Raw genomic sequence first — 15117 nt, 5'->3', positions numbered from 1 at the left:
CCACAACAGAGACGGCTCAACATTTTGCAGTGTTTATTATTTAGTCAACAAGTGAATATGAGGCAGGGTGTCGCTAATGATGTAACCGTGTGACAGTGGAGGTGAACGGGGGTCTAGCAGGTTTCGACGGGAACGGAGCGGTTGCGTTGGTGACCGGCGTGAACCTCGCTTTGAGGGAGAGGCAGCGATAGTCCAGGGGAGTAGTGGAGAGGCTGGCAGACCTGAGTTCCGCTGTGTCCAAGGTGGTCAGTGAGGCTGGAGAGCAGGCAGGTGAGGGTCCTTGTATTATTCCTGAATATGAAGATGATCCACGGAGAGCTGAGGTTGAGGGTGATAGCAAAGAAGGTCCAGGGAATCTGAAGCGCATGAAACCAAAGTTAACAAGGAAAAAGTGGCACGAGCGTAAAAAGCCGTAGAGTCAATACCAACGAGAGGTCGTTGATGAACTGTAGGTGAAGGAGAGTCTGAGGGGTCCTTAAATCCTCAACCTGTTTGCCCCGAATCAGTCTCAGGTGTGCAGGACTGCAGCAGGGATGATGACTCCGCCCTGGGGTGGAGACCAAGGAACTCAGGTGCCTGATGGAATTTTCCAGTCGAGTCTCCAGATCCTGACACATACATGCAATTGTTGTTAACTATGGTCAAAAAAATATTTGCGCAGTATTTGAAAATGACATGAAAACTGATTTTCTGCAGTTGATTTAAACAAAACCACAAATCTGATGAGATTAATGTGGCTGCTTCGCACTCGGCTGCGAACCGTTCCAGTGCGAGCTGGAGGCCCTCCCCCCATGAAGCCAACAGAACCACATCATCCGCAAAAATCAGAGATGAGATTCTGAGGCCACCAAAGCGAAAGCCCTCCGGCACTTGGCTGCGCCTACAAATCCTGTCCATAAAAATTATGAACAGAACCGGAGACAAAGGGCAGCCCTGGCGGAGCCCATCACCCACCGGGAACGAGTCCGACTTATTGCCGGCAATGCGAACCAAGCTCTTGCAACGGTTGTATAGGGATCGAATGGCCAGTAGCAATGGGCCAGATACCCCATACTCCCGCAACACCTCCCACAGGACACCCCGAGGGACACGGTCGAATGCCTTCTCCAAGTCCACAAAACACATGTAGACTGTTTGGGCAAACTCCCATGCACCCTCAAGTATCCTGGAGAGGATAAAGAGCTGGTCCAGTGTTCCACGATCAGGACGAAAACCGCGTTGTTCTTCCTGTATCCGAGGTTCGACTAGCGGACGAACTCTCCTTTCCAGCACCCTGGCATAGACTGAGGAGTGTGATCCCCCTGTAGTTGGAACACACCCTCCGGTCCCCCTTCTTAAATATAAATATCAATGACAAAGTGAAGTGACCAGTGCAGATTAAACAGAGTACTTGTGAAGCTGCAGGGTAGCTTCTGAGTGCTGTGTTGTGTGTGTTTAAGTGTTGTGGTTGAGGTGTCGTATGGCTTGGTGGTAAAAACTAAGAACAGTGGTAAGGTGGTAAGAACTGAAAATAAAATAAACAAATAATAATAACAAAGTACAATCAAATGGACCAAGGCTGTGATGATCCACTTGCCAAAGTAAATCTGTTGGGCATCTTCCTTGGCCTTCAGACAGAAATTCTGATGGCTAAAGAACCAAACGGGATGGGCAAAAACAAAGAAGGATGTTTACATTGCTCATTAGTGATCAGTGTCATGTGACACTGCAACTGAGTGTCACATGACACTGTAAGGTTGCGAGGACAGAACTAATAAATTGTATGCAATGTCAGGCCAACTCTGTAGAAGAGCTCTGCCAACAGTGGGCAAACACAGATCCTGAGCTGATGACTGCCAGTAGAAGGAACAGTAAAATCTTTTTGTGGGACTGGGATTTTTATCAACCACCAGGCTTTTGTGAGATATTTTAATGTTTTTTTCTCCTTTATGAATACAGCAATTATTGGGATTCTGTGCTACATTGACTTCAACAGATTTGTTTTACATGTCATAAATTTTCTGCAATGTCAAATGTATCTCAGTCTTACACTAACATGTCTTTTGAAGTGCAGTATCAGGACCTACTGAGGGTAATTATTGTTTCCACTCTGTCAACAGTTCCATCTTTTACTTTTCTCTTCCTTAATGGGACCATGTTGTTCACACTGAGGAGTAAGCCAGTGTTTCGTGACACTCCCCGTTACATTCTTCTGTATAACCTCCTTTTTGCAGACACTGTGCAGCTGGCACAGAGTCAAGTTCTTTTCCTGCTCTCTATTTTTAGAGTAAAATTGCCGTATCCTGTATGTGTATGTCTCAGCTTGTTGGCCAATCTCACCACTGGGATCTCCCCTCTCACCCTTTCGGTGATGCCTCTGGAGAGATATGTAGCTGTGTGCTACCCACTGAGGTATCCTACCATCATCACCATCAGAAACACAGGGGCTGCTATCGTTGTGATTTGGATTATCAGTTCACTAAATAATCTCACTCGAGTCATCTTTTTTTTCCCATTTGAAGTGTTGAAAAACCTGCAGATCAAAGACAGTTGTTCTAAAATAGCTCTGTTACTCGGGACAAGGTCTGATCAATATGACACCGCTTTCACATGTTTAGTGTTTGTATCAGCTGGTGTGGCAGTCGTTTTTTCTTATATCGGTGTGATATTAGCTGCCAGGTTGGCCTCTGCAAACAAAGCTTTAGCACGTAAAGCTCGAAACACTCTACTGCTGAATATGATGCAGCTGTGCCTGAGTCTCTCCTCTACTATTTATAACCCTTTGCTCGCTGCCCTTTCAAGAACCATAACAATGACAATATTTTTATGGGTTCAGAATGTATTTTATTTGTGCTTTATTATCTTACCCAGATGCCTGAGTTCTCTAGTCTATGGGCTAAGAGATCAGACCATCAGACCTGTCCTCATGTACCACCTATGCTGTCATCAGAAACGAAGTCAGTAACTTGCAATATTTCACCTGGAATCTGAAATGGTTTAATAAAAGTAAGCCTCAGATTATCTGCTGGGTTTCTGCAAGATGTATACTTCTCATATTAAACTGATCCAGACTTGTTTTCAAATATAAAATTTCAGCTTTTCGCCAAACTCTTCCTTGTTCTTGATCCTGCTGCTGATCGGAAAATTAAAGTCATTGCCGAAGTAAACTGTCACACACCTCGACTTTGACTCAGACCAATGACTAACCTTTTTTTTTCCAGAATTAGTGTTTCCATCATACCACCGGGCCTAATATAGACATTTGCTATATATAGACAGTTTTCACCTCCATAACACCATCATGCTTAACAAGCATGATTTAAACACTTGCCATTTTCATGAAGGACATCATCAGGTGTCACTCCCGTCATGAGTTGTGTCACTCTTTCCAACCAACGCAGAGCGATACTGAGGCTACAAATATATCTACACTCCACACTCCCAGTTCAACAGTCACTTATATTTTTCCACTCAGCTAATCATTCCCCTTGGCCAACCCGTACTCCAGAGATGTGAGATGCACATTCTGCCTAATCACATTTTCATATATAAAGCTGGAGGAGAAATCATAGAACCGTTAGAAACCAATTTGAATTTGTGTGTACACCTTCAAATTCAAGATATGAATCATATCTATATTTTATCATCTGAGAAGAAATCTCCTTCATCAAAGAAGTGAAAACACAAGGAAGAGAGGGTGCATGACTGGCACCTGGATAAAATCTCATCCTATACTGCATTACCTCAACCCTGATCTTCTGAAGTCATCGCATGACAAGGTTGAATTCAGAGGTCAAATCCAAGCTAACATTGTGCCAGCTAATGTTATGCACCCCCAAAAAATTCATTTAAAAAAAAAAAAATCACACTTTCCCTCTGTAAACAGATGGATTATGTTCTCACATCGAATGGGAGTCCATTCACCAAGTGTCTGTAGCGCCTCTACTCAGGACCAGTACACTCTCACTTCAAATAGAGACCCTAGACATCTTACTAGGTTCAGGAGGAGGTTTTGTTTTGGAGACTCACAAAAGGAGTTGGCTTGGAAGTGAATAACTGGGACCTTTATTGCCTCAGTAGCATTTATATACATATACAACACAATAACCCAAATTGCACACTAATAGTGCATTTTAAAGGTGAATACAGGTAAAACAAAACAAAATAAAGACATTTAAATGGAAGATTTATACTGAACAGTATCAGAGCTCTTGGGAATGAATGAAACAGATTAAAGTGTTCCTGTTGTGAAGTTTGAATTGTCCAGTCTGAATTGTCCTTTAAAGTCGTTGAAAACCCAAACAGGTGTACTGTAGGGGAATTGTCAGTGTGCAAACCCTATTATCCGGGTAGGAAAAGTAGTGCATAGGGCTTATCTGAAATCCAGGGTTGCTTGAATCAGTTTCTCAGGCAAATCCCACAATCCGATCGCATGGCTGGCCACACCATTTCACGATCATCCAGGATCTCATTTGGGCTGTTCTCGCCGTCAGTGGTTCTCCAGAATCCTTCTAGTATTCAAAAAAACCAATCTACACAAACAGTGCAGAACAATCAATTTCTTTTCCCATTTTGTGTTCTTAACATGAGCTCATTAACTTCTTTTCCAAATGTATTAATCACAAATGGCATTCCCTTTAGCTTTACCAAGTTACACGAGTTACAGTAACTTGTTTGTACCAGTATCAACAATTTTATCAAAATTATATCACAACAAAGAACATCAGCAGCTTAAACAGTAATGTAAACAGTCATAGCAATGAAAGTGACATTCATCCTTAAGGCTTACAAGCAAATGTAACTTAATTCAGTGCAAATACTATTAAACTTGAAATATGCTCATATCTATTAAGACATAACCATTCTAATATAAACAGAGCTATTGCTTCTACTTGAATACCTCCCCGATCGGAATATGGCTTCAGTGGGGTGGGGTGGCTAACAGCTATTAGCAGCTAGCATCGCATCTAGCATCGGCATCGTTTAGCTCAAAGCATTCAACACTTATAACACACTGTAAAGAACAACAGGAGAAGTGAAACAACACGCCAGATTCTCATAGCTCCCGATTGGTTTTCACCACTGCAGACACTTGCTTGTCTAATTTGAGGGAACTATCCAGCACTACTCCAAGGTTTCTAACAGTAAAGGAAAGATGACTGGTATAGGATCCCAGGATACCCGATAGCTGTTCCACGGGGATGTGACTGTCAAAAATGCTAATTTCTGTTTTGTTTTCATTAAGGGTGAGAGAGTTGTGCAGTAGCAAGTCTTTAACATCACGCAGGTAGTTTAGCAATAGCAATAGAGGGGACTGGAGATCCAAATTCAGGGGTAAATAGATTTGGATATCATCTGCATAGCAATGGAAGGCAATATTATGTTTCCATGAAAATTTATCCAACAGCGAGGGAGGATAAGAAGGACAGACGCAACAACATTGTCATCCCCTATGTAGCCGGTGTATCAGAAAAACTCAGGAGAGTTTTCTCCAAGCATGACATCCCAGTGTATTTCAGACCCAGCAACACGCTCAGACAAAAACTGGTTCACCCGAAAGATAAAACGCCAAAACACAAACTTAACAATGTGGTGTATGCTGTACAGTGCAGCGAGGAATGCTCAGACCTCTACATTGGAGAGACCAAACAGCCACTTCACAAGCGCATGGCACAACACAGAAGAGCCACCTCCACAGGACAAGACTCAGCATCCATCTGCATCTTAAGGATAAAGGACACTCTTTCGAGGATGCCAACGTTCACATTTTGGACAGAGAGGACAGATGGTTTGAAAGAGGAGTGAAAGAAGCATCTATGTCCACTGTGAGCGACCATCTTTGAACAGAGGCGGGGCTTACGACACCAACTCTCTGCCATCTATAATCCAGTTTTGAGATCCCTTCCCAGACGCCTTAACACCCACTCACATCCTGGGCCATCTGACCTCAGGAATTCACATGATAAGGTGGGGCCAGGTTTCACAATGAGCTCACCCGAAACTCTGGCTGATTGGGACCCACACCCAGTTTCACACCTTGGCTCAGGCGATTAGAGGATCATCAGGGGTCCTTTTGTCCCTCTGTGGGGGGAAACTCCCACTGAGTTTAAATCTGGGACTCTCCACCATTTGACCTTAGAACTGAAGAAGCTTCTCGGATGAGAGGTGAAACGTCTTCAAGCAACTTAAAGAAGTCCAGACGCTTTTCTTTGCAAGCTCCTTTGACTTTAAACAATGTGGAATCAACTTAACAGGCTATTAATATATTACTCCTATACTATAATGTTAACGTCATCATGTCCCTGGCGCGAGGAGGGGGGTTGTAAGGAAACTGGAAAAAAATAATGCAGACATGTGATAGTCACATGAAAAGGTGTGACTACAGAGCGTATATACACAATGTGTGGGTAAGAAAATCTTGCTGTCCAGTGCCGTTTAGCTGAAAGCAGCCACAGCCCTCTAACCTATTAATTTCCTGCAGAAGGAGGATGACCTGAAAAGAGCTCTGTGGATCTTTCTGTTTTAAATGTTGGAATACTTTTTTGTGTTTTATTTCCACTGAAGATGTTAAAAACTGAATTTCTTTATTGAAATGTTACTTGCAAATCTGTCTCTGACCAATGTTACTGCTAACCAGCAGTATCAAGGGGTTTTGGAAAGAGTTTTATTTTCCACTCTGACTACACTGCCATGTTGTTTATTTCTCTGCATTAATGGAATCATGCTTTTTACTTTAAGGAGCAAAGCTTTGTTCTGTGAGACGTCGCGATATATTCTCCTGTATAACCTTCTGTTTGCAGACACAGTACAGATGGCACTGAGTCAGTTATTGTATATTATTGCCGCTTGTAGGATAACACTAACATATCCTGTATGTGGTTTTCTCACCATGCTTGCCAATCTTACAACTGTGGTCTCTCCTGTCACGCTGGTGGTGATGTCTCTGGAGAGATATGTTGCTGTGTGCTACCCACTGAGGCATGCTAGCATCATCACTATCACCAACACAGGTGTGGCCATCATTGTGATCTGGGCCATCGGTTCACTAAATATCTTGACTCGAGTTCTTCTGCTGTTAGAGTTTCCTTTTGGAGCCCTTGATAGTCTGCAGATGAAAGACTTTTGCTCTGAAATAGCAATGTCTGGTGGGTCTATGTCTGATGATTACGACAAAGCCTTCACATGTGCTCTGTTTATTTCAGCAAGTGTGGCAATCACATGCTCTTATATCGGTGTTATAGTAGCAGCCAGGTCGGCCTCCACAGATAAAGCTTCAGCCCGTAAGGCTTGTAACACACTGCTGCTACATCTGGTGCAGCTGGGTCTCAGTCTTTCTTCAACCATTTGTAACCCACTACTCACAGCACTTGCAAGAGTTTTAACAAGGATAGTGTTTGTGCGCATCCAGAATGTTTTTTATGTTTGTATTTTCCTTTTCCCCAGATGTCTGAGTTCACTGATTTATGGTATCAGAGATCAAAGCATCAGACCTGTGCTCATATATTATCTTTGCTGTCGACTGAAATACTCAGTCATACAGCCAAGACTGAAGGCTGTGATCGAAGTAGAGTGTTAGTCAGAGTATACACCACGCTTACAAGCATACAAACCTCAAAGTACCGTACTGCAATTCTGGATAACTCCTGTTTCTGACTTGACTTTTGAATTTTTATTTAAAACCATACCGTTGTCAAATGACACACGTGAGGAATTGTTTGCTGCAGTTTACTAAAGGAACATAATTCTTTATAATTCTCTCAAATGATTACATGCTTTGGTAAAACAGGAAAGAGCGTCACATTTGTGTAACCCCGTAATCTGTGTGCAGCCACTCTATCTCAAGCACTGCTCAGGCAAAGAAATTGCAGCAATTTTTAATTAGATGTAATTGGCCTACATCTGTCCTACTTCTAAACCTGCAGTTTAGCCTTGGAATTACTGCAGGTGTCCTAGAGGGTTTTCTTTCAGTTCCAAGTTCTGCAAATAAATTCAGCACTTTGGAAAACTAAAGGTGCTTTGTGTTGGTAAAGTTGTTCTCTGCTATCAGTCTTGAATAATTTGGTGAATTTTCAATCAACAAAAAGTCTTAAATAGTTTGATCACAGACCTTTTGTATATAGTATGGTATTCACCCCATTACATAAATCGCCTTCAGGTGACTTTTGTGACTTTGTGATATATATATAGCTGTACTTTGCTTATTTACAGCTGCCAAAATGGCATAGATTATAGCGTCAACATGTGAGCATACCTTAAATAACCCAGCCTTACAGGTCTGCAGTTGAAAGCTTTTATTCAGGCAGCAGTGTGAGGTGAAGGATTCTCTGCAAGATACATGTAGATGTCACCAAACAGGGGCTGTGGGACAGTTGCAGAGCATGATGTCCCATCATCACACTGTAAACAAACATCCACCAGGCTTCTTTGTTGGCAAAATTGATGATTCTCCTATCAGGGATCAGTAGAGTGTATTAACCTGTGGTATAAGCAGCAGTCACTGAAATATTACTGTTTCAGATAAGAAATCTAGCACATAAAAGCCAGGGTGGGAGGGATCTCTGCTAGTGATGTGCAATACCACTGATTTCCTTTCCGATCCGATACCAAGTAATATTCAGGGTGGTATCGGCGATACTGATCCGATACTCTGTGCAAAAACGTATTTTATTTATTGTATCTCAAATTATAGCATCATAATGATTACAGGACATCAGATTTCTTGTTCTTATCACTTAATAATGCAGAGTTCATCATATAGAAATTAAAAAAAAAAACTTAAGTTGTGCTCTATTTGAACACCTTGCCTGCCTGCAGCACTAATGGACTCCGTGAGAGACGTCTGTCTCGCCCTAGCAGCACCTGTCCCTGTCCTCCTCTTCAGTTTGCCTCAACATATGCTCATCATATTCTGTGATATAATTTACTCTGAGCTGTTTGACAAGGTTAGTGGTGTTGCCAAAACCATACATGCCAACCCTCCCGATTTTTCCGGGAGAATCCCAGAGCCACCATTCTCCCGAATTTCCACCTGGACAACAAAATTGAAAACCATATCGCAGAATTCATAGCGCGGCCCAGCCAATTCCAGTTTCTAAAAATGCCGGCAGATACTTAGTTTTAATATTACTTTTATTTCTCTTTCTGGGTCGCAAAAAAACTTTTAACATATTTTCAGGTGAGAATGTAGCTGTGTAAACTTCAAATATCTGAGCCGATCGACACATCGTTTTCAAACCCCCGCGGGCTTTCACTACTCGGGTTAAACGTGATATATAAGTCACTTTGATAATTTAAAAATGTTATTGTTGGGCTTTTTCAGTGTTTTATTTGTTCGTGAGTAAATCGGTTTGGCTGAGATTAAAGTTATTAGATTAGATTAAATTAAACTTTATTAATCCCTCGGGTGGGTTCCTCCGGGTTTTCACACAGCTGAATAAACGTCAAACAGAAAACTGATTAAACAAAGTGTGAGACGGTCGAGAGTTTACGTCAGCACCCGGTTATATTTTAGACAGCAAGGAGCAGACGGCAGAGTTTCACTCCACCGAGGGAGCTCGTGACGTATACCCGGCTTTCTTTAGACCGCGAAGGCCGGTCCTCAGGTGGAAGCAGCCTCTGAATTTGGACACCCCCGCTGTTTCTGGGCCGGCCAATAATAATGGTGACATTTAACGTATTTTATCCGATAAATAAACACTGTAAAATGTATTTATTACCCCCCCAACAGCCCTTTTGAATGTCTCCCTAATTCTGAGGTCTCAAGGTTGGCAAGTATGGCCACAACACCTCACTTTTTTGCCACATGTATCGCAAACCATGTCTCAGCTGTTTGTGGAGGTAAAATACGTCCACGCATGACTCCAATTACGCTCAGCCATTGTTGTGAGTGCGCACGCCAGCGGCTGTGAGACATTTATACAGCCGTATTTCGCACATAACTATGAAAGGCGGAAGAGGAAGTAGTTCCTTTGAATGTAGACAATCCGAATGATATAGTTTCTTTCCACTGTGTTCCTGTTAATGATAAACTATAAATTAACCCTAAATTACTAAAATATCGATATTTTAATGTGAGAATCGATTCTAGAACATAAATGATTGGTATCGGAGGAATCGATATTTCAGGATCGATCCGCACATCACTAATCTCTGCAAACTTTCCTCTGCAAGTGTGAAGCTCAACAAAAATCATCTCCCTTCTGGGAGATAGAAAACGCTGTCTGGGCCTTGCTGGATGTTGCTGGTCAGAGTCTAGACTTGTAGTCAAGACCGCCTAATCCGAGACCAAGACAAGACCAAGACCGGTCTCGAGACATCCAACTCTATCAGGGTCCCACATTAGCACAGTGTTTCTTGGTCCCACTGACCCATGTGGAAAGCAACTGTTCTGGAAAACAGAGAAGAGAATTAAAATAACAAAAAGCCAAACAGGATTTCCACAAAGACTCTCTTGGAATCGGTGCAATTCCCCCCTCCAGGGGCAAGGGTACCTAGACCCGGTTTGTAGAGTACGCTTGGGGAGTGTGATCGTGTGTACAGCGTCTCTTTATGTCTGTCTCCACGTTGGTTGAGTGTGGAGTGAGTGCATATGAGAGCATGAGGGTGGGAATGGATGTTTGTGTCTGTGTGTGCCTGTATGTCTGTGTCTATATGTCAGGTTGGGTATCAGACGCCACCTCTCTGGGGACACCTCAGGCCCTCCAAGGTTTGGAGGCCTATCTCCACCCACCACCACTTCCCCTGCCGGTGGCGGACTCCCTCAGGTGTCGGTGTGTTGGTGGTTCTTTGTGTCTGGGGGTGGGCGTCCGGGTACACACCGGCTCACTCCTTGGCGGCCGCTTGTCGGGGCCTGGGGCCTGGGGCTCGCTCGGGCCCCTTTGGAGGTGGGGTGCCCCCGGCCTCTCGGCCTGGGGCTCGGTCACTCAGGCGCAGCTGGGGGCCGGCGGAGCTCACGGGCGCGTCACTGCAACTCCCCCTGACTTCTGCTCCGCGGCTGCTGAGTGAGCCCTCATCTGGGACTCTCCTCAGCTCTTACTGGAACAGTGGCGCAGCTGCCCCTCTGTTGGTCTTCCATGGTCTCTTGTGTTCTGGGGGCCTCTGGATGTCTGGAGTTTTGATCTCCTCCATACCCGCTTCACACCCTGGAGGACGGGGCTGTGGCCCCCCCACACTCCCTAGCAGATCGTTACATGGAGAAACCTTTGGAATGCAAGCATGCTGATCCACACAGGTATGCACACATGGGTATTCACAGACGCGGACTAAAGCTTTCTTGGCTGCTGCCTCAAAGCACACTGTGCGCTGTCTATCTTGCGTGCTGCACAATATCGTTTATTATTTAGTAAATACTGATATCTATGACTAGCTAGTTTATTGTGATGGTGCTTTGTTTTCTCTATTATTATGTTGCTCTTTGTTGTTTGCTGTCTCCTCTGTTTGTTTTTTTTGTTTGTTTGTTTTTTTTTCTCCATACAGGTGACCCAGGAGTTCTTTTTTCTTTTCTCTCTCTTCCCCCCCCCCCCCCCCCCCCCCCCCCCCCTTCTCACCGTCTCTTCTCCCCTTTGGTTTTCTTTCACTGTTGTTCCAAGACTCTCTTGGAATCAGCAATCAAAAAAATCACTGGTTCATATTTCAATTAAATATGAACAGGTTCCTTAAATGTACACAGCTCAGATCTGATTTAATTTAATTTCCTTCACACAGCACATTCGTCCAGGCTGACAGGTAAACATAGAACTAATCTCACGTAACATGACTCAGAGTAGAGATTCAGTAAAAAAGGTTGAGGCTCTAATATTATTACCACACAATCCAAGGACACACCAACAGCTCAGATTTGTAGAACTATTTAAACAAATGTCTTCTGAATAGACAGATATAACTTACTTCTGACAGACATCAGAGTAACAAATCTATTTAAAATTAATGTAAGTTTGCTGCAGCTGTATGTATGAACATGTGTTTCTGTGCTCACAGTCCACCTCTCAGGAACCTGCAGTTCACTTTTAGTCTACTTTAAACAGACCTCACAAAAGGCTGATGTGGCTGGATCAGTAGTCTGATTTAAGTACGATACCTATGGCCAGGGATTAATCTGGTGCATCGCTTCACTGCAGTCTTACGTATTTTCCCCACACCTGAATAAAAAATACTGATATATACAAATAACAGCTTCAGCTGATGCAGCCTGACTCAATCCTAAATGTTCAGCACACAGAGACACAGAGGTGCCGTTTAAAGTTTAGTGATAACCTGAGTCACTGATCATTTGCAGTATTACAGAGTCTGGCAGTCTTTGCATGATGTCAACGTCACTGTAAGTTTCTACACAGCAAATCCAGCATGTCCAAATTAACACTGTCGGATTTGATTTCAACACTATTAAAGTGTCTATATGGGTCCACACCAGAGAGTGTTAATTTAACTCTTTTTGGAGAGTTGGTACGTTAACTCTGATTTAGTGTTAAACACCAAATCTGTCTGGAGTTGATAATTTAACACTTGGTGTTAAGAGTTTATATATTAACTCTCAAAGAGTATTTTAGTTTAACTACGTAAGAGTTATCTTCTAATTCATTCTAAAAAGCAGGAATTTTACTGTTCTGAACTTCTAGAAATTTCTTTTGGAAATAAACATTTACTAAAAAGATGCAATGGTTTTTGAAAAACATTTATTCTGAACTGTGCACCACAATTTCAAAACATTCTCTGAAAGATGTAACAGTATACATGTTCTCACTTTCATTAGAATTTTGTTTATCAAAAGGTCTGACATGGTAAATGCAAATAACAGCATTCTCAACACTTATTTCTTCAATACAATATGCATGTCCTTCATTCATCCCTTTGTGGAACTTCAACGCACTTCTGCTCTCCCCCATATTCCATCTTCACAAGCATATCCTGTGCGGAGATTGAATAAAAATTAGTTGACACTAATTAATGGCACAAATAATCCAGTAAACAATTGCAGCACAGTAAAAAAAAAAAGGAATCCTCTTTGAGCCATTACTTGTGTAAAGTATTTTCCCAAAAGACAAAGACACAGGCAACAGGTAATACTGAACTAAATGTAAAACCTCAACCTTTTTAATTTTTACCTAAACTGTGTGCACAAAACTCTGGAGGGATCTATGCTAACGTAGAATCGAGTCAGGACGTCTGCTACTGCTGTTTGCTCGTTTTTATTTTTTATTTTTTATGGGCGATCGTTTTCAGGCTTCAAGTAGCACCATTATACCAACATTTCACATTCTAGACATTGTTTTAGGTGTATTTGACCAAAAGTTTGACTGAAAATTCACATGCAAGCTTTTTTCAAGGCTGTGGTATTTGCTGCAAACAATACCTTTCAGCTAGCTAAAACAGAATATTATGCTATCACCGAGCAACATGGCTAATGCCTTTCACACAGCTTTGTCTCAACTCCAAAGAGCCACAGAAGTAAAAGCTCATGATAATAATTGAAACAATCTTTGAAAAAATGACTTACCAAGCATGGCAAACAACTCAAATATGTAGAGCAAAATGTTCTGAAACGGCTTCACTTCAGCTTCGATTGGAGCCGTGCTGGGGGCGGAGTCTGTGAATTTACTCTGTTGGTGTCATAGCCCCTGTAGGAGTTCAGAGTTAAGAGGTCAAGAGTTAATGTTTCCATTGTAACACCTCCAGATTTGACAGAGAAACACTCATTTTTAACACTCGATTTTAACTACTATCATTTTACACCTCAGAGTTACATTAAAAGAATGTGACTCTGCTTAGAGTAAAATTAACTCTACTTTTGCAAGAAGACTATTAACACCAAAAAATTTAACACTTTTGAATTTGCTGTGTAGCTGACTCTCAGGTGTGACAGGTGTGCCAGCAGGAAAGAGTAATAATAACCTGCATCCTGAGGTTTGTCATGCAGGATTAAAGGAGCCAGGTGTCAGGTTTCGTAGATCGGACTCACGCGCAGACCACTAGTATCTTCAAAAGGTGCATTTATTTACAGTGTTTCCTACAGTGAAATTCATATATACACATAATAGTGCCAAAGGAAAAAAGGGGTCGGGGTTCCAGGGTCCAGGAATGAAAGAGGCAGGAGTCCAGGAAGGGAAGGTTTCCATTCAGTCCTAACACATCTCCTCTCCTTTCCTCTATCTCTCTTGCTCCCGTTCAGTCGCCAGGCACGGGGAAGAACAAGTCCAGAGGCAATCTATGCACAGGCAGAAAAAAAAACATTAGTCTCCTGGTTCAGACATGCTCACAAACTGACTTTATAAAATACAGGACGACTGACGCTGAAGGCTCAACGATCCAGCGACGAGTAGAGCAGACTCGCCCTCTTAAGAAGGGTTCCAATCTCTCATGATCACCGACAGGTGTGCTGATCACCTCCAGGTGTGTAGGCCAGGGGCAGGAGCCCATACTGAGCTCCGCCCCGGCAGGAGAAAGAGAATGGGAGAGGGCGAGAGAGAAAGAGAGAGCAGAGGTGAGAGAGAAAGGTAAACAAAAACAAAGCACCTGACGGCTGTCAGCTGACGAGGAGCAGAGACCATGACACCAGGCTTTGTTCACACAGCTAGGATTGTATTTTACACTGACCCTGGGTCAGTATAAGTATCATACAGTTTAAACGAAGCACTGAAACTTGCACATATTTATTACAGATGCACTGAAGCTAATCGAGATATTTGCTGTCAATCTGTGGCTGCGATTAAACACTTTACTGGAAACTTTATTAACCAGTAACTTCATCAGTCATGACAGAAGCTAATATTTCTGCTAACATCGTTTAGCAGAAACGATGGGGAAAGGAGGGGGACTGGCAGTTTTTGTGAACGACAGATGGTGTAACCCTGGGCACATCACTGTGAAAGAACAACTATGCAGCAGAGACATTGAGCTGTTAGCCGTTAGCATGCGTCCGTACTATCTGCCCCGGGAATTCTCGCATGTTATCGCAATAACAGCGTATGTCCCCCCCTCGGCCAACGCGGATGCAGCCTGTGACACTCTCCACTCAGTGGTCAGCAGACTGCAAACACAATCTCCGAGAGCCCTTCTCATAATATCAGGGGACTTCAATCATGCCTCTTTGGACTCCACACTGCCCACCTTCACCCAGTATGTGACCTGCTCAACCAGAGACAA

At 42.9% G+C, this 15117-nt stretch overlaps 2 protein-coding genes and 1 long non-coding RNA gene across 3 annotated transcripts; 2 read left to right on the top strand and 1 right to left on the bottom strand.

Annotated features, from left to right (window-relative positions):
- Positions 1–2005: 2005 nt before the first annotated feature.
- On the top strand, positions 2006–2944 carry LOC101475671 (odorant receptor 131-2-like). The gene has a single exon (XM_004556971.4). It carries the CDS (start codon positions 2006–2008, stop codon positions 2942–2944), a length of 939 nt encoding a protein of 312 aa, XP_004557028.1.
- A 3627-nt stretch (positions 2945–6571) lies between these two features.
- LOC106675661 (odorant receptor 131-2-like) lies at positions 6572–7555 on the top strand. Its single transcript, XM_014410752.2, has one exon. The coding sequence runs from the start codon at positions 6572–6574 to the stop codon at positions 7553–7555; it is 984 nt and encodes a 327-aa protein (XP_014266238.2).
- A 5078-nt stretch (positions 7556–12633) lies between these two features.
- LOC143420698 (uncharacterized) lies at positions 12634–13802 on the bottom strand. Its single transcript, XR_013100427.1, has 2 exons — positions 13472–13802; positions 12634–12882 (listed from the first exon to the last, which is right to left on the bottom strand). It is a non-coding gene; the product is annotated as an uncharacterized LOC143420698 (long non-coding RNA).
- Between the last annotated feature and the right edge of the window lie 1315 nt (positions 13803–15117).

The sequence above is a fragment of the Maylandia zebra genome, linkage group LG10 (assembly GCF_041146795.1).
Source record: "Maylandia zebra isolate NMK-2024a linkage group LG10, Mzebra_GT3a, whole genome shotgun sequence".
Taxonomy (NCBI): Eukaryota; Metazoa; Chordata; class Actinopteri; order Cichliformes; family Cichlidae; genus Maylandia; species Maylandia zebra.
The sequence above is the reverse complement of the archived record's forward strand: the minus strand, read 5'-3'. Positions and strand labels throughout refer to the sequence as shown.